This window comes from Melitaea cinxia, chromosome 30, assembly GCF_905220565.1.
Source record: "Melitaea cinxia chromosome 30, ilMelCinx1.1, whole genome shotgun sequence".
In the NCBI taxonomy this organism is placed as follows: domain Eukaryota; kingdom Metazoa; phylum Arthropoda; class Insecta; order Lepidoptera; family Nymphalidae; genus Melitaea; species Melitaea cinxia.
This window is the reverse complement of record NC_059423.1, coordinates 7726362-7747454: the sequence shown is the minus strand read 5'-3', so window position 1 is coordinate 7747454 and position 21093 is coordinate 7726362. Positions and strand designations below refer to the sequence as shown.

Here is a 21093-nt window from a genome sequence, read left to right as displayed (position 1 = left end):
TTATGGGGCGGAAAAAATGGCCCGGGGCACTGAATCTTTAAATATGACACTGTTTTATGTCTATAATTATATTATGAAGAGAGTAGATATATATATATATATATTTTTTTGTTTGTTACACTAAAACTACAAGACTGACTTTAAAAATTTTTTTATCAGTGGTAGGTATGCTACGTTATCACTGAGTGATATATGCTATAACGTAATGGGAGAAAATGAAACTCCCAAAATCATGTAATCCATACGGGCGAAGCAGCATTCGATGATTTAGTCTGTAATATATTGTGTTGTCTTTTATTACTTTCATAGATATTATAACTATACATTTTTCCCCCCTTAATATATACTGACTGTCCAATCTGGTTACAATTTTGTTATCTTATATATAAAATTTTCATGTCACAATGTTAGTTACAATACTCCTCCGAAACGGATGGACCGATTTTTAAGAAATTTTGTGTGCACATCGGATAAGTCTAACAATCGGCCAACATTTATTTTTCATACCCCTAAGTTACAAGGGGGGGGATAAAATGGGTTAATAAGAGATATGGCAAAACAACGTTTGCGGGGTAACTAGTAATATATATAATTAATTATACGTTTAAATAAAATATCAAGTAGACGAAAATTGACGATCTGTCAAAGTCAATTCGCTTCAAAAGATAGTAACTCAATGCTGCAACATAGCTTAACAACGCTCCTCGACTAAAAAAATCGGAGTAAGTTAGAACGCGTTTGTTTACTTCAGCTGGATAATTTGAACACGGCAACTATATAAGTAGTGTGACTAGGCGTGATTTGTATAAGTGATTTGTATATGGCAAGTGATGAATTTTTCTATATTTTAGTAATTTGTGTATGTTTGTTTTTCGTACATGTTCGCATTTAAAAACTTTATATTTTCATAAAAGTGCATTAATTGTTTTCTGTTTATAATTTCTTCGACAAGGTGCATACCGAAGAAAGCATAAACACTTAAAAATAAATTAAAAAAAAAATAACACCAAAGGAAAAAAAATAAAATAAAATAAAAATATTTTGTACTATATAGTATATTTCTTGCAATTTGTCGTAAAATGTTTTAAAAATTAAAAAAAGAAAACCAATATTAATATACTTGACACACATATTTACATTTATAATTTAATAATATTTAAATGACTAAAATTCTTACATCTACATATTTTTGATATTAGAAATAAATAATTTCTTTTGTATTATTTAATTCACTACCTATAATAAATATCGTACTAAGTCTTATTCTAAAATATACATAAGTCTCATAACAAATAAAACTTCATATATATTTTAAAAAATCCCCAAAAAAAATATGAATTGTTTGAGTATGGCAACACTTACCTTTTTTACATAGAACCTCTTTAAATACCTTTTTAACTTGCAAATAAGTCGGTGATAGATTTAACTACTAACTATTTCAAGGCCAGTTTCACCAGTAGTTGATAGTTTATACCGTACTTAAGTTACGATTACACTTTAACAGCAGGAGGTAGAATAGGCTATATTAGAACCTGTTTCACGTCAATTCATAAACTACGGCTTTTAAATAAATTTTCGTGCATAGAAATATCTCATAAATACAGTGGAATTCAATGGTGAAAAAGAATAATACATCAGAAACTTTTATCTGTTGGGTATCATCATCTGTCAAATAGCGTTATCCACAACTGATGAAACAGGCCTCTCGGAAAATTAATAAACTTTTAGATTCAGTTTGTGAATAGTAATATCTGAAAAAATGCAACATTTGATAGTGAAAAAAAATATCATAACCCTTTATCTTTTGGATACTGCTATACGTCAGATATCTTTATCAGAAACCGGTGAAAAGGCTAGACTCGATATATTTTTATTTACAACAGCATTTATAGAATTCTAGCTGACTCAGCGAACTTCGTACCACCATATGTTTTTTTAAACATGATTTCTTTAATTTTCGTTTACGCATATTTACATACCTTATCCAGCGAACAGAAGAATTATCCAATTTAGTGCAGACATTCGAATTCTGTTATGCATGTATATAGTATATACATTTAGACGCTTAAGCTATTATTATATTTTATCTCACCAACCCGCCTGCCCAGCGTGGTGACTATGGGCAAAACACATGAGTTCACGTTATTTTTGGCGTTAACTTGTGGACGCCTATGTCCAGCAGTGGACTGTATAGGCTGTAATGATGATGATGATATTTTATCTATATAAAATTATGAGAAAAATTAAGGGAAAGGTATGGTCAGATGGTTTGGCCATGTCGAGAGAATGAGTGAAGAACGATTGACGAAAAAAGTGTATTAAGGCGAATGTGAATGGAAGGGTTGGAAGGGGTAACCCTAGGCGGACGTTTCAGGACCAAATAAGGGACGTCTTGAAAAAAGGCCAAATCAAGGGTACCCTAAACCGAAGAGCACGTATGAAGGGAATAATGAACGAAGCGTAACAAGTATGTAAGGATCGTAGCAAGTGCAAAGAAGTGGTCTCTGCCTACCCCTACGGGAAAATAATGATGAATGAATAATTTGAATTTCAATTATATTACACCACCATTTTTAATGATTATGCCAATTAAAATGCATTATTAAGGCATTTTTCATAATGAAGTTTTTTTTTTTTCAAGTACAAAATACACAAAAATTGTATAAAGATATTGAATTCGTTATGTTTTATCTCTTTAGCTTTTTGATAATTTATCAAACTATCACAACCACATCAAAATCAAGCGGTTTTACGAATATTTACCGCGAGTAAAAAAAAAGGTACGCTGGTTAGTAAATATCGATTGCGGATAACTGCAGAGTTTTTGCAGATTATTCTCAGCAGAATTAACATTCCGAATCGACGGTAGTTTCACATTAACACAAAATTGTACATTGACGATTCGTAATCACTTTTAAAGCTTGATTAAAGTCCATTTTGATTTTGTATTACTTTTGAGAGTTGAAATCAATTGAATTTATTTTTTCTGCGCATTAAAACAAATTTTAGCAACATAAATACACATTATCTACAATTATCAATTATTTACGTTTTTCTAGAAAATCTACCAGCTATTCTTCTTTTATATTTTTGGAAAGCATTTACCCAGCAGTGGGTCGTTTAAGTAAGTTTTCTGTTCAGTTCACTTAAAAAATTCGCTGTAATTCCGTTAAACGGTATGTCAGAGTTAGTGTTGCCATCAAACAAATATATTACAACATTTTTTTTTTCATGCATGCTTTATCGCATGCCTTTAATATATAAATGAAACGCACTTAATTATTTCCTTTAAGAGAAAACAAAATCATTTTTTGTAACATTATATATAATAATTAATATTAAAAGGACTTTCTTGTTGAAAAATAAAATTGTACATCTTATAAGTGGCCAGTTAAATTCGAATTCCTAACTTTTACAGACTATAAAATTAAATAAAAAACTTAAAATTTAAAAAAAAATTAAATTATGAAATCTTATCTGTAAATCCGAAATTATATTATAAAAAATACAAATATTTGTTTGCTTGTTTTTTCCAGTTGACCCAAAAATTCAATAAATTGCAAGAAAACTTGCCATAAATTCATACTTGGCAAACTAATTACCTTTTTATTTAATATTATTTATATTTTATTTTACTTCAAATCCACATGTTCTAACAACTGGGCCATCTCAGCTCAAATATTTTGTTACAAAAGAATGAGAAAGAAATGATTTAGTCTATTTCTTTTTTTTTCTTTTTTTTTTGAAAATAAGAAAAAAAGGTGATATAATTCCTATAACATGGTATTAAAAATGTTATTTACTATTTAAATTTGAGCTAAACCTTTTCTAGACAAAAAATAAATTATCTGTAACCAATATATGGCAACACAACACATTTAAAAAGGGAAAGTCCCCATATTAACCTTTACACAACGCAAGATACAAATGTATCACTTAAGACAACAATTAACTAAATATATTATTATTATATATTTGTCAGAATTCGCTATAATTTATTTTAAACCTACAATAAATAATGTGCGTAAAAGAAATGTCTTTAGAGTAAAAATATGTTTAAATCCTTTAAGACAGGAGTGAGCAACCTTTTTTACTAAATTTTGAAAAATTGATATTCCGACCATAAGCACAGAATGCTGGAAAATAATAAGTCTTGATGGTACAAGTATTGATGAATTTTGATGTGCCTTATTATAAGAAAATTGATAGTTTTGAAAATTTTAAAACCTCCGCAGGGCTGACCAAACGCGGCCTGCTGGCCGCGGGTTGCTCACCCCAGCTTTAAAATATGGTTTATAAGTGCTTACATTAGTAGAGTAATGTAGTATCGTTTACAAGTTAACATAGGAGGAAGGAAGAACCTAAGCAAGTCGTAAGAGCGAATGACGTCATCAATGACGCCACTTTTTAGATGTATGATGTAAGAAACGCATATTTAGAATCACACTGAATATGGCTATAATTTTTATGTAAACGCCTTTCCATATTTCGAAATAAATGATGCAAAGACGGTAATTAATGGTAATCAAGATATTATTTCAAAGAACACAGCTCTTTGCATCTGCTTGTTTCGAAAAATAACTAAAGAACTAAAGGATCTTGTATATTGAAAAGATGGTCCTCTGTGAGGCAGGTACGTTTTCAAATTCTTAATAAAAGGCTATTCTTTATCTACACCTACGCTGTGAATCTAAGATTGATGTAAGTTTATAGACTTTGTTATATTTATTTGAATTACAGTTTAAAGAACAAATATTAACCGAGGGTAGTTTTGATATTTATAAAAAAAATCGAAGTGTCGGAATTTTTGCCGTGTATCATGATTCAAGAACATTTGATGCTGTATATTATGCATTTTAGTTGATTATTACTCTACTATATAAAAACTAGCTTAGTTTTAGAGGTTCTTCCTTGCATTTTCAGTGTTAACCTTTTGCTATGTCATAAAATTTATGATTACTAATGTAAGCACTTTATCATTTCAATATATATAATATAGGAAAATAGGAAAATTTACAGTGGAAATATAAGAAAAAAGCAGCTACATAGTCAGAGAGATAGACTACAAGGAAGTTTGAGTCAAAATGTGCCCTAGGATTGTAAAACATTGTCAAAATTAATATTTAGTAGTAAAATTTAAGAAATAGTACATTAACAAAATTTACATTAAAAAACTAATTTTTGGATAAAAATTACATAAAAAATAATTAATTCACGATCTTTTTTTTAGTTAACGTTTTAGCTATAAGTCAGGCAAGCAAGCATGCTCAAATAGACACAGTACTTTGTGTATTAGTTCGTACTGTTCAGAATTTTGTACCATCCCACCTCTGTTCAACCTCATATTACAAACTATACCCAAAACATCGACTTTTTGTTCATTCGTCAACTGCTTGATACCATTTAAGATAGCAATCAGACACCCAGTTCTGCCGATACCAGCAGAACAGTGGATAATGGCGGGGGGTGAATGATTGTCTATTGAAAAGTTTAATGGTGACGTTACACAGACATTAACTGGACAAGCAACACTTTGGGACTCCATTGGAGGAAACACAAACTTAGAACCAGGTTTAGGGCTATCACTACACTTGCACTGTTCATCTTTTTCATCGTTGCACTCCGTAAAATCGTAAAACTCCTCTCTTAAAATATCCAAACTCAAATTTAACAAAGCGTTCACGTCTTTTGGACACTTATGATCTGCCCAATTGTGGAACCAATAATGGTACACCGTAACACTATCATCACTAACGCCATCGGCATTTACGTACACCATGTCCAATTTCCTTATCGTGTAGCCGGCCTTTTTTATTTTTCCAAGATTCTTAATTTTAAAGGTATTCTTGGGTGGAATATCGAAGAAAAAGCAGACTTCTGAACAATCGGGGCTCGTTATTGATACTTCTTCATTTACTTCCAGCGGAAAATATTTTTCGCACTTCTGTCTATTGTTCTCTATAAAGTTGGTCAGCATTACAATCTTCTGGACGTATTCTGCAGTAGCGCCAGGGGGTCGTTGGGCGAGAAATTCGGCGTTGTTCTGTCGAACCATTTGCCAGAAATCGTAAATTGTATTCTGAAGAGGTCCTTGCGTCGCTATGTAACTGTTCTTCGTGTATTCATGCCCCTGAAATAATATTAATCGACATTTTAACAATCGTCATACTTCTTGTTATGGCCGGAAAATGTTTACACTACTATCTCTGAATCCACAGAACTCGTATTTAGATATTTTTAACCAATTTCATAAAAGGAGGAGGTTACTCGATTCAATTATATATACATGTATATCTCTTTTTTTATGTATGTTCGGGGATAACTTCGTCGTTTATGAAGCGATTTTGATAATTCTTTTTTTGTTGGAAAGGAGATATCTCAAGTGTGGTGCCACGATAAGGAAACCAGGATCTCATGATGGAATCCCGGGAAAATCGAGGGAAACCCTCGAAAATCGTAGTGACTGTAATTTTTTTTCATCTACTTACATTGTATTATTTGTCGATGTAAATGAAGTCGGTTATTTCGTTTGCGAGCAAACACAATTATTACGTTAAACTATTAAGTTTATAATAGGTTTAAATTATAGGCTATTATAATAAAAATACAGTATAAATTATAAACTGGGAGAAACAAGAAAAAGGGCCAACCAGATTGAAAAAAACCGAGATAAGACCTTAGTTAAACATTTAAATCATTTGGTTGGGACATTTTGACAAACAAATATAATAAAGACAAAATAAATTCAAAATACCAATAAAAAATACAAAACGAAGTGGTGGCTTTTAGTACTTCTATTTAATATTTGTTAATGCCTAAGAAATTCGACATTTTCTATCTATCATAAATGGCACAGGATTGCACTATGAGAATTATAGAGACGTAATAATTATATAACTAAACATACCTTAATATAATTGGCATTGATGTAGCCTTCACTATTCTCGCCGCCCGCTCGAAGAATAAATCTAGAATGTTCGTTAGGAAGGATCGTCTTATACCTATTCTTTGGATGGGACCCAGACACTATAGGCTTTTCTTGGAAATTCGTTGGCATATCCCAAAACTCCTGGTGTAAATTTCTCAATAGCATTTTCTGGTATTCAGAACACGGTTGCGATAAAACTGGTTCTGGTATCGCCATTTGCGGATTCTCAGTTGATAAGTCATTATTGACGCGCCCAGAACAGCAATGCTGACCGTCATTTTCACTCAAACACTTCACTTTGGAGTATCCATTCTGGAAAACATCGTTCAAATCTTTCAACTGTTGCCTCGTAAGCACACTTGAGGCATTTTGCAGATGTTGCATGTTAGCTAAATACATCCTGAAGTCTTCTGATGTACTTTGAGGACTGAGCGGTTTTGTAGTGATATTTCGAACAAAACCTGGTTGAAAATTAGCATCCTCTTGGCGTCCAAAGGCGTATATAATCTCATTTTCTTGATCACCACACACGTATGTTAGATTTTGGGGGTATTCCTGCTCACCATATGACGTAGACCATAAATTATCATGGGATCCGAATCCTAAACCTTTGTCTGACGATCTTAATCTTGTCCTATCTTTGTAAGATTTTGGTATTAAATTCTCCGTACTTAAAGATTTTCGATGATTATCTCTATGAGGCAAATCTTTAAGATTCGCATCTATTAGGGTTTCGTCTATTTCCAGGTCCCTTGGTTCTTGCGGTTGGATATTAAGGGTTAGAGAAGTGTTAGAGCTTCTCCTTTCCAAGATGCCTTTTTTAGGTTCAGCATTGTCAATACTCTGATTACTGTTATATCTGCTTAAATTGCATGTTGAGCCGTTTAAATTATAGTTTGATATGCTTAGTCCTCGATTCGTCGATAATTGGGGATTTGACGAGTTAATATTTAAAGTGAGTGATGTGTTCGAACTTCTTCTCTCTAACAATCCTTTTTTCTGGCCAACTTTAGCTTCTTTATTTAGTGAGCTGTTACTAGAATGTCGACTAAGATTGTTTGATGGTAGTATGTTTAGTGTGAGGCTATTGTTTGAACCCCGACGCTGGAGCAAACAATTCTTAGACACTTCACCAGGCAAATTTGTATTCGATGTACATATTACTCTTGTGGTAGGCGTTAAGTGATCACTAGGGTTTATAGATGCACTCGAATCCCGCCTTTCTAATGAAAATTTCTTCGGCCTGCTATCGTTATTTAGACTAAAATTCGATATACTTGTCCTAACTGTGGATAGATTATGACAAGAAGCGCCAGCACTGCTTAAAGAACAATTCGAGCCTTGTAGACTGTGCGTGCTTAACATTAAACTTTGGTTTGAATTTCGTCTGTGTAACTTCTTGACTACTTTCTCGTCTTCTGCACTTGGTTCAAAATCGTCTGAAGGTACGCCCTCTGGCAGAGTTTTTAGATTTGTACTTGAAACGCTTAAATTTTGTTTGTAATTTAGTAAATTTGAGCCGAGGCTTTGACTGGTATCTAAATGAAATCCTGGCCTACTGTCTACACCGGATACGCTTATTTCCGGTGCGTTGTCTGTCATATTTTCGTCAAAGGAGCCCATTGCGCGTGAACCCATTCTAGATGTACCGGGCTGGTATAGCATTAGACTAGCGTGGTTTTCTCTTAAAAATATACCACTGTCTTGCCCTTTCATAAATAATCTACGTTGTTCTGCACTTGATTGTATGGAATTGTATCCCGCTTTGCCTCCAGATAAATCATGCTTAGCACCTTTTTGAGCAAGAATACGTTTTAACTGACGTTTAGGAGTATTGGGGACAGAAATGGAGTTTTGAGGTACTTCCAACGTTTTCTTTTGAGGTAGCGAAAGATTGACCGTTTCAGACGAATCTAATGAAGTCGCTTTAACTTTTAACGTAGGCGTTTTTACTTTTTTCTCTTCAGCATTTGTATATAACTTTTCGAATTCTAACAACTCTTTTTCAAGATCACTGTCACGTTTTGATAAATCTATCGTTAAGTTTCGTAAATTTTTGCCTTTTCGTTTAGTTTGAGTTTCAGCGGATGTTGTTGCACCTTCTTCCGATGTTACCGTTATTTCGAATTCCTTTGGTGAAAACCTGGGCATGTCTAAGAATGACTGTGTATCACAACTTTGACGAAGACACTTCTTTTGTTTGAGATCGGGTGACTTTGGATCCACTTCGGGTTTTTCTTTTTGCTCAACATCGAACTTAAAAGCTGGTCTTTCTTTGGAAGGTGACTTTTGGTAACGTTCTATACTTTCACAAGACGCACTACCTTCTTGATTTTTATATGCTTCGTTCATTTGATCTTTCATTTGCTTCGCTATCGGCAACCCTAAGTTCTGTTCGATTATTTTCGCATTGTCGGAATCCAGAGATATCGATTTTAATCTCTGTCGTCTTACTTGGGCGGAATTCGGAATCGGGGTAAGTTCGTTTTTTTCATTCTTTTTCGCATCGACTTGCAACGACTCTATTTTGGCACAACAATCTACAACATCTCTTTCTGCTTCTATTTTATTTCCGGCATCAGTTAGAAGATCAACGATGACATCGTCGCATTTAGAAATATTTACTTCTACGCTTCTGTAGTTTGTGTCACAACTATTGTGTCTTTTATACTTTTTAATTTCTCTTTCCGCAGGTGGTGTGAATCTTTCTTTTTCTATGGAATTTCTGCCTCCATACCTTCTCGGTCTTGGCGATACTCTTGCTGCGTTCTCTTCTGCAACGCTAGCATGGTCGAAGGTGAAGTAATTCTCTTTATTATGACTATGCACCTTAGGACTAGGTCGAGCACTTAAAACTCTAGGTGAGCTTGGTTTTTCTGGCACACCGTTTGTACGGATCCTGTGGTCCACCAACGTCCGTGGGGACTGAGGAACTTCTGCATCCCTTGGCGTTTCAGGAAAGAATTTTGGCGACCTAACGCTATCATAATAAACAGATTTCGGTGATGGTTCTGTGAAGAATAATGGTGATACCATTTCAGGCGGTGTAAAAAATCGGGGAGAAGACATCGTATCGGCTAGAATTTTTGGGGAAAAATCAAATTTAGTCCCCGAGGCCTTAGCTGAACTACATTCCACTATCAAAGGAGAGTTTTGCATTTCTAGCCTCTCTTGCTGGCCCTCTGGCGGGGGGCTCTCATTAACACTACACATATTAAGCCGCGTGCTCACTGACCGGAATCTTCTTAGATTACTAGGAGACATGTCTTTCTCGCTCTCATGCGGAGACGAAGGCGGACGTTCTCCCATTTCCTTAGATTTCCCACTGTCCTCGCTCAATTTTCGCACTGATTCACTATCAAAACCGAAAACGTCTGTGTCTTCTGACTTCGCGCTACTGACAAATGGAGATTTCTCGTCTTTTTCCAACGACGGAGACCTAGTTGCACTATATTTCTTCGCCCTTGACTCCCTTTGCTGGTCGACTATGACATCTGAGTTGACAATCTGAGCCAATGGTCTGGCGATCGCTGAGTATTTGTAATCTAATGGCCGTTTATGAAGCCACTGCTCCGGCAGAGGTAGTTTTGGTATACCACGATATTCCAAAGCAGGCTGTCGAGAAGCTTGAGAGCACGAAGGTTGAGTTGAATCAGTTTGCTGAGGAATAGTGTTTTGCGTGTAGTTTTGAACGATGAGGATGTGGGGCGGTTGCGGTGAATCAGTTGGAGGTAGTTGGGGTTTAGTTGAGGGGTTAGCAGGGGGATTGGCAGGGGGGTCGGGCGCAGGCGCAGCGGCTAGAGTCGTGGAAGCGCGCTGGGGCTCCGGCGGGGTCCCTGCACGAGTCACACGCGCAGGACCACTACACACTATGTGCACCTAGAATTGTAAACATTTTGAATTAGTCAAGTTTTCTTTCCAAAAGTATTAATAATAAATGTTGAATGTGGGTTTCAATATCCATGACATGTAAAACAAGTGTAATCTTACATACTAGATAAGCTACTCCAGACAACCAGTCTCTTAAGACAAGACTAGAATAGGTCCCAAGCGCGGCTTCGCTCGCACGAAACCAGAGGAAACATCGTCCGTAAAGACTACAGACACACCTCGATTTGCAACATTTTTCACAAATACTCTGATCCCAAAAAAGGGACTATTTAACATTAAAAGATTTCAATTATCAATTCGTAGCAGTAATTTCAGCATCATAATATTATTTATTATTATTATTATTATTAAACCTTTATTGCTGATAGAGTTAATAACGTTTTATACCGTTCATGTTGATCAACAATAATAGAAAAGGATACTTGCTAACATTTATCCCCGTGTCTTTGGGACACAAAGGTCTCCTCCAACTCCTTCCTCGTTTAAGGGTGGCAACACTTATCCCTGTTACAAATATATTTCGTAATAGCACCAACGATTTAATGTCAGTTGCAAATCAACAGACAATGTGCCCCGGAAATTGAACATTGGAGATTTGTATGCCGTAGTTGTTGTTATATATATATGTGTATATATATAGCATTGTTTTTTTTTTGTACTTTCCACAAGTTTTTTGTTGAGTTAATCTCTTGAGTTTAGCATTTTTAAGTTACAAAGATAAAGTTCCGTTATTTTCAGTCACTTTAGCTCCCAGATAATTGATATTTCATTTGATTTCATATTAAAACACTGACACAATATTTCATGTAGTGTTAACTTGACAGACGCCAAACCGGAGCCGAATCATAATATTATAATGTGCACCTGTTCATCTGGCCAAAATCAGAGTGACCACTCGTTGTGTGAATGTGGCCTTGACGAAGGCACGGTTTCCCACATCCTTTTTTCCTGTCCCAAACTTATCCGTCCTATATACGACATTCTTCCCCGTGATATTCCCCGCCCTATAAATGTTCAATGTTTGTTAATGTTGGTGTTTAGTCCCTATTGTAGATTTTTGTGTAAATATTTTGAAATAAATAAAATGAAGTTGTAAATAAATCATATGTCTGTCCTAGTGTAATTATTTTGTAATAGTTTAGTCACTAACAGCTGTAGTCCTAGTTTAACATTAAATGTTTGTGTTGTTTTAGGTTATGGTGTAAAAATGAAAGTCTGACTATTTTGACTGTTTTCCAAAATTAAATAGAGACTGTTATCTCTACTGCACCGACCAATTAATCTCCTTCGTGTGTTCTCCACTCTACGTGACATTGGCGGAATCAACCGTGCTACTTTGGCACAACTGAAAGCCATTAAACCAATCAATTAATCAATCAATTATAATGTGTTTCAAATGTATAACAATACCCTATAGCTTTTATTGATAAAGGGACTATCGAACACTAAAAAAATTATAATATATTAGCGCGTTCAACTAAAGAAATCACCCCCCTCCCCCCTAAACCCCATAAATCGACGCCCGATCGTCTAGAGAATAGCCTTCTACTCTCCCTCGCTCTCTTTCTCTTCCGTTTCATAAAAATATATAACTGACCTGAGTGACCGGTGGGTGCGACACGCGGTCGGGGGCTCGCTTGGCGCGGCGGCAGAGCGCTAGCAGCACCAGCAGCGCGGCCACCAGCGCCCCGCACCACCAGCCCGCCTGCGCGCCCCACATACCACCACCCTCACATCTGGAATACATACAACCCATATGAAACATAGGTTCATACACATATTATATCCTAGGAGGATTGGGGATAGGGTCGGCAACGCGCTTGCGATGCTTCTGGTGTAGCAAACTTCTATAAGCTACAGGAATCGCTTACCAGACCAAGACATCGCTTGAGAGCAGTATTATTTAGTTGTGATCTTCTGTAAGATTGAGATACTTCCTCAGTCGGGCTGCCCTCGATTTTAAGCAGGATTTTTCCTTCTGTGTCCTACCGCAATGGAACCATAGATACCAAACAACTATGAGAAACAAAAGTTCAGACACATTTAATATATATTTTTTATATTATAAAACAATATAATATAAACAATTATCTATACATATAATAAAATGCTAGGAAAGTCAAAACTGTACATTGAATATTTTTTTAAAAGAATACTTGGGGTGTGATCTACAATCGATACCAAAGCCAAAAATGTTAGTTATTTTGGCAGGATCGAGGAATAGTAATAAAGCTTTTATCTTTTAAACACTTTTTCTTTTATTTTTATATTCTTCATTTACATATTTACCACTTACAAATCTTACCTTTACTATAATTATATTTACAAAACTGCCATAGACAAAAAGACATCCTAAATTCATAGAGTGTTAATAACATGAACAAACTTTTGGAAGTGGAACATTGTCCTTTCCTCAACACTCTCCCTCAATGTTACAATCTTCCAAACCCAACAAAGTAACAAACTTTCTAAAATGATGAGTGGTTAGAGGCTTTGTCATTAAATCTGCTAACTGATTATTTGTAGAAATATAAATTACCTTAATGAGTCCCTGTTCTACCTTTTCCTTAATAAAATTGTATTTTATATCAATATGTTTGAGACGTTTCTGATCAGGATTATTAACAGTCTTTATAGTGCTCTGATTATCTTCAAAAATAGTTACATGTTTCAAGTTAACATCTACATCTTTAAGTAATTTTATTAACCAGCAAGACTCTACACAACTTTCACACAAAGCAACTAACTCAGCCTCAGTAGTACTTAATGTCACAATATTTGTTTTTTAGACTTCCAAGAAATAGTATTACCATAAAGTTTAAAAACATAACCACTAGTAGACTTTCTGTCCATGCTTCTAGCAAAATCAGAATCAGCATATCCTACTAGAGTATTATTATTATTAACATTACAATTGGTATAAGTTAACTGATAATTAACTGTTTGTTTTATGTATCTAAGAACTCGCTTTAAAGCTTTTACAAGTTTTACACTAGGTTTTCCTTGAAATCTGCTTAAGTATGAAACAGCTGTAGCTAAATCAGGTCTAGTGCTAACCATACAATACATTAAAGATCCTATGAGTGATCTACAATAGTTTTCTAACGTCATGTCTATGTCAGTGTTTATGTCTAGTTGTAAATTAGGATCCATAGGTGTGTCAATGCCCTTACAATTTTGCATACCATATTTCTTTAGAACATTTTGTAAATACTTAGTTTGATTCAGATAGATCTGTCCATTTTGTTTTAATATAGAAATTCCCAAATAAGTTAAATTATTACTTCCCATATCTTTCATTCTAAATTTTTCTGACAAATATCTTTTTATTTTTTCTATTTCTTTATTGTTAGGTCCAAAGATTAACAAATCATCAACATATATTAATAAGTATATATCTTTCTTGTAATATAAACAATATTCATTATTAGATCTTTCAAAACCATAAGTAGTTATAACTTCGTTAAATTTCTCATACCAATATTTTGGAGATTTCTTTAATCCGTATAGTGACTTATTTAGTTTTAATACATGACCATCTGGTATATTTAATCCCTGAGGGGGCTTCAAGTATACATCTTCATCTATCCTACCATAAAGAAAAGCTCCTTTGACATCCATTTGATGAATATTATAGTCTCTGTGTGCTGCTACTGACAACAACACTCTCAATGTTTGCAGTTTCAAAACCGGTGAGTAAATGTTTTCTAAATTTTCTTTTTGCTGGAATCCTCTTACTACCAACCTTGCTTTACATATTTCCTTGTCTCCAATATCTTTTCTAGTAAATATCCACTTGGTATCTATTAACTTATTATTCTCTGGTTTAGGTACTATCTTCCATGTTTCACTCTCTTGTAGGACTTTCATTTCTTCTGATATAGCATTTTCCCATTGCTGTTTATCTTCTCTGTTCTGTATCTCTTCAAAATGTTGTGGTGCGTCAGAATGAATCGTAAGTAAAGCATATAATATATCTCCTGTATCTTCATTATCATCTAACTGGTAATCTGTTTGCCATTTAGGTTTTCTAATATTTCTTCTAGGTCTCTCCCTGCTTGCTAGCTCCTTTTCAACCTGTCGGTCTTCTAATTTTTGCACTGCATCTTCATAAACTTCTGTGTTTTCTTCACTGCATGACTCTTTATTCTGTTTCTCTTGTGTGTTATTTTCTGTATTCTTCTCTGTTATTCTCTTACCTTCTTCTTTTTTCTTTTCAGGTGATTTTTTTCTTTCTTCGGGTGCTTCATCTTTTTCTTCTACATCTTGGTAAGGTAAGTAAATTCTTGGTACATATTTTTCTTTAGGTTTTTCATCGAATATCACATTTCTTGCATGTACTACCTTTTGTGTTTCAGGATCGAAGAGTATGTAACCTGCTGGAGCATATCCAATCATAATCATCTTACGTCCGGTGTTATCAAGCTTCTGTCTGCACTCTTTTGGTACATAATTATATGCTAAACTTTCAAATACTCTCATGTTTGACACATTCGGTTTTCTTCCTTCCCAGAGTTCACTTGCAGTATGGTGCCTGTCTGCTGATGGACTTCGGTTACTAACATATGCTGAGTACAATACAGCATCTCCCCAAAACTCTTTTCCTAAAGTTGAATCTAATAAAATTGTTCTGGTCTTTTCCAACAATGTTCTATTCATTCTCTCTGCTACCCCATTCATTTCTGGATTATATGGGACCGTGTACTCCAATTTAATTCCTTTGTAATAACAAAAATCTTGAAATTCTTTATTTACATATTCCTTACCGTTATCTGATCTAAGTTTTAAGATGTTCCTATTAAAATGGTTTGTAACATAATAATAATATTGTTTGAATTTACTAAAAACTTCACTTTTATTATTTAATAGGTATATCATTACAAAATGAGTATAATCATCAATAAAGGTTATAAAATAGCGATATCCATTTCTTGTTGGTGGGTTAATTGGCCCACACACATCAGTATGCACTAATTCTAAAGGCCTGGACGCCCTATGACCCTCTCTATTAAATGGTTGTCTTGTCATTTTACCTGTCACACACTGTTCACACAATGTATCATAATTATTTGTTTTTAAGTCTCCTAATCCATTTACCATGTTATTTTGTTTTAATAAACTTAAATTTTTAATTCCTAAATGTCCAAAGCGCCTATGCCACAAGTTAACATCATCAATATTAGTGTAGTCACATTCCAGTTTATCTATTAACAATTTGACTGTATAAAGTGAACCTTCTTGATTTCCTATCATGGTAAGATCATTATAGTTGTATACTCTAACCTTACCTTTGTAAAATTCTACTCTAAAGCCATGGTTTTCTATTTTAGATACTGACAATAGGTTCTTTCTTAAATCAGGCACATAATAAACATTTTTAATAGTAAAATAAGACTCTTTTCTACCAACAAAACATTTTACATTAATATTACCTATGCCAATTGCTTGTAACATGATACCATTTTTAGCTGCTGCAATTATTTTTGGTTTACTTAATTGTATGTAATTTATAAAGAAACTTTTATTATTAGTTAAGTGATCAGAGCAACCTGAGTCTACACACCATGTAGTGTAGTTACTTTCATTTACATTCACCTCACTAATACACAGCGGTGCCTCCTCTTCTTCAAATGTTGACAGGAATGTGTGATGGTTCTTTTCATGGTAGTGTCCCCTATATTGTCCTCGTCCTCTGCCATGTCCACGTCCTCTGGCATATCCACGTCCTCGTCCTGCATTCAGGTATTGTCCTTCTTGACCTGTTTGTCCGCATCCTGCATTACCTCCTCGGGCTGGTCCGTAATGTCCTCTCCCTCTATTATGGCATTGAAACTTCTTATGGCCCGGCAAACCACAGTTGTAGCACAGGAAAGCATTGTTGACAGCTGTTGTCGCCTCCGATTTTGTTTTCTTTCTTTTCTTCTCTTCCCCCAGCAATCTCTCTTTGACAAAGTTGACACTAAGATCAGTCATAGTTTCCAAAGCTGTTATTATTACTTCATAAGATTTCGGCATACTGAGTAAGATGTAATTCACCTTTTCTTCCTCTGACAGGGTGGATCCTCCGTTTTTGAGTTGTGTAAACAATTCCTCCATTTGTGTAAAGTGTGATTGCAATTTTTCATTTTCATTAAACTTAATTTCCATTAATTGTCTTCTTATAAAAATTTTACTTCTGGTATTTTTCTTCATGAAGTTTTCTTCTAATATCTTAAGCATCCCATATACCGTTTTCTCGTCTTTTATATATTCAATATGACTGTCTGCGATGGAGCTTACTAAAATGCTTACTGCTCTTGTTTCCTTTTTTATGTTTTCTGTTTTGATCGCAAAATTCTCACTTTCTATAGCATCTAAGCATTCCTGCTCTCTTAATATAGTTTTCAATCTGTATTTCCACGTATCGAAATTTTCTCCTTCAAACTGTTTCATTTTAAACTCATATTGTCCTGACGCCATTTTGTTCTTTCACGTTGTGTTCGACGATATTTTTCTTTTTATAGATTGCCGGAAACTGCAGATAACCACGCTCTGCTACCACTGTTAGTTATTTTGGCAGGATCGAGGAATAGTAATAAAGCTTTTATCTTTTAAACACTTTTTCTTTTATTTTTATATTCTTCATTTACATATTTACCACTTACAAATCTTACCTTTACTATAATTATATTTACAAAACTGCCATAGACAAAAAGACATCCTAAATTCATAGAGTGTTAATAACATGAACAAACTTTTGGAAGTGGAACATTGTCCTTTCCTCAACAAAAAATATGGTTTTTAGTATTTTTGTGTTTGTTTGTTTGTCTGTATATATGTCCGGGATAAACTCAAAAAGTACTGCATGGATTTACTTCAAATTTGGCACGAATATTATTAAGAAGTCGGGTCAACATATAGGCTACATATTGTTACGTGTTAGGGTTCGAAGGATTTGGAGAGAAAGACCTGCTGACTCTTTTCAAGACTTTCGAACCCTAACACGTAACAACTGGTGTCAGAAGTGGGATGTGGAGATGCCATTGACTCCGAGAGAAGACTTCAAGGGGGGCGTCAGGACAAGGGCACAACGAGCTGCGGAGGCCACACCCACTGGGGACCAAGCTCCGTCCACCGTGGGCCAAGCCCCGCCCACCGACCCCACCTATCATGCCCCGCCCACTGACCACGCCCCACCCACTCGGACTCAGGCCCCGCCCACTTTGTCTCAAGCTCCGCCCACCGGACCCGCCCACCTTACCACGCCCACCAGTGACACCGTAACTTCTACAGACTCTCAAGTGCCTCCATCAAGTCTTGGAACCCATTTCCTGGCAGTGCTTCCAGGACAGACAAAGCTTGCCCTCTGAGCGCAACAGTGAGAGCGGTCAGGCATTGCTCTTCCGTCCATCCTTTGGCAGTAGCAACAGTCTGGAATTGTCGACGATAAGCGTTCCACGAAGTAGTGCCGTCGTATGGCGACACTTTCACTTTTGGTCCTTGCGCCACTCCGGTAGTTCCACTAGACATCGCAATTCCTATGGTTTCAAGGCGTACTACTCTCTTCTTTAATTCAGTGAGGCCGGTTTTCACATTTTCAACATCCAATCCTAACCCGGTAACTCGTTCTTCGACTACGTCGACATCTTTTCGAAGCTTAGTCACCGCGTCACTAACATCTTTTACAGCCCAAAGCGTTTTTTCTTGGAGCTCTTTTTGTTGCTCTTGTAATTCTTGCAAAGCACCACGAATTTCAGCCTTTTGTTGCTCTTGTGATTCTTGCAATTTGAAACTTGTTTGCTCTTGTGATTCTTGCAAAGCACTACGAATTTCAACCCTTTGCTGCTCTTGTGATTCTTGCAAAGCACGAATTTCAGCCCTTTTCAGCTCCATTAATTTAATTAAACTTCCTAATTGAAGAGCCACTTGAGCAAGCTTGGCCCACGGTGGGCGGAGCTTGGTCCACAGTGGGTGTGGCCTCCGCAGCTCGTTGTGCCCTTGTCCTGACGCCCCCCTTGAAGTCTTCTCTCGGAGTCAATGGCATCTCCAAATCTCACTTCCGACACCAGTTGTTACGTGTTAGGGTTCGAAAGTCTTGAAAAGAGTCAGCAGGTCTTTCTCTCCAAATCCCGATACGGGGAGCGACACCTGGAGCACGTGTTCCGTGCCCAACTGCGTGACAGAGTCCAACGCTCAGGAGGAGGACTACAACAATGGGCGTTGGAAATTGAGAAACTCGTCAGGAAGGCACACCCAGGAGCAGACACCAAGATAGTAGACACGAATATTGTTCAAGCATTTGTCGACGGAATCAAAGACCTGGAGGTCAGAGCTGCAGTGAGGCTTCGTCACCATACATCGTTAAAGGAAGCATTGGCGCATGTTTTGGAGGTCGAGGCTGTTCGCCATGATATACGGCAGACCCATAAGATCCGCGTGGTCTCTGAGGAAGTCAAGGAGGTTAAGGCTCCTACGAAGAAAAGTTCTGGAGTTCAGTTTGAGCGATCTTCGAGGCGACTTCAAGAGTGAAAACTAGTGATCAAGAGTGGTATCAGCGAAACCTACGACATTGGCTACGACTTAGGACATCGTTAGTGCTTAGTGTTGGACCTAGTGCTTGTGAATAAAGTCTTGAAAAGAGTCAGCAGGTCTTTATCTCCAAATCCTTCGAACCCTAACACGTAACAATATTATCACGCTATCACCTACGGGGAACGAGCAGTGAACCTTTATTTCTTCAACGCATTCTGTAACAACGCGTAATCTAACTTTCTTCTAATCTTGTTGTTATTATGTTAATAATAACCATGCTATAAGCTAGCTTCACACTATAAATATCACGCAATATAAGTAACTTAGGCCGATAAACATAATTAAATGAATATAAGTAACACGTGGTTCAATAAGTCCCGAGACTAAGTACTAAAAAAAGGTCTTTTTTATGAAATTAATTTTTATTCATCAACATAGTCTCCTCCAAGAGCGATACAGTCCCTCCAACGCTTTTCTAACTTTTCTATCCCATGTGTGTAGAACGATTTGTCTTTGGCTTCAAAATAAGCCTCCGTTGCTGCGATAACTTCACTATTTGAGTCAAATTTCTTACCCTGAAGCATTTTTTTGAGGTCTGCAAACAGCCAGTAATCGCTGGGGGCCAAGTCTGGCGAATAAGGGGGATGAGGAAGCAATTCGAAGCCCAATTCGTTAATTTTGGCCATCGTTCTCACGGACTTGTGACAAGGCGCGTTGTCCTGGTGAAACACCACTTTCTTTTTGTTCATGTGAGGCCGTTTATCCGCAATTTCCCTGGACACTAATTTATGGGGTTGGGGGGAAAGAGGGGGGTTGGGTGGGGGGGAGGAGGGTGGGGTTTCACCCTTACGGCAGACTATTTTCGTGTAAACCCCGTTGTTACAAAGACATCGTGGTTAATGTTTTAAGGTTAAATTATGGGGTTAAGGGAGAAAAGGGGGGTTGGGAGGGGTAGAAAGGGTGGGTTTCTACCCCCCCTAACCCCCCCTGGCAACTATTATCGTGTAAACCCCATGGTTACGAAAATATTGTGGTTAAAGTTTTGAGGTTACAATACCTTAGATTTGATTATTACAATACCTTAGAGCTCCGTGTCTGACTCTAGCTTAATTCCAGTTCTGCGGGAAATGCACTCATGCTCCATTCCACGACTTTCACACGTTATTTTCAAAAAAAATGTACGTAAAAACGATCTCTATTGCAAAATCAAAATACGATACGAACTGATCTTTAACGACTGACAAATAGAAACTTTTAAACAAAATAACGCGTCACTTAGCATTACTTTTAGAAAAAATTTAAACACAAAATCATTATTCTTATCTAAATAACTGTACATAAAATAAAAACAGTAACAATTATTAAAAATACGATACGAACTGACGTTTAACGACATAGACAACATAAACAGTTCTAAAACAGACTATTAAACAAAATGATTGTAGTGTATTTTAATTTCATGTCATACTTTTTACTGAAATATATTTTTATTTTTATTTTAATTTTTGTCATTGCAAAAAAAAACAACCATAACGTATCTAATTTAAAATTATCATATACATATAATTAATATTATATATAAAATTAATTGCTATACTTTATATATTATATATAAAATTAATTAAACATTTATCGACAGTTTCGTTTAACAAAAAAAAAAAAAAATAACCCTAACCTATCTAACTTAAGAAGTACGTTTAACGACAGTTTCGTTTAACAAAAAAAAAAAAAAAAAATAACCCTAACCTATCTAACTTAAGAAG

The 21093-nt window shown here is 35.7% G+C and overlaps 1 protein-coding gene across 1 annotated transcript; it reads right to left on the bottom strand.

Annotated features, from left to right (window-relative positions):
- Positions 1-5178: 5178 nt before the first annotated feature.
- On the bottom strand, positions 5179-12539 carry LOC123668179. Its single transcript, XM_045601969.1, has 3 exons — positions 12417-12539; positions 6908-10807; positions 5179-6130 (listed from the first exon to the last, which is right to left on the bottom strand). The coding sequence occupies exons 1-3, from the start codon at positions 12537-12539 to the stop codon at positions 5243-5245; spliced, it is 4911 nt and encodes a 1636-aa protein (XP_045457925.1). The 3' UTR covers positions 5179-5242.
- Positions 12540-21093: the final 8554 nt, after the last annotated feature.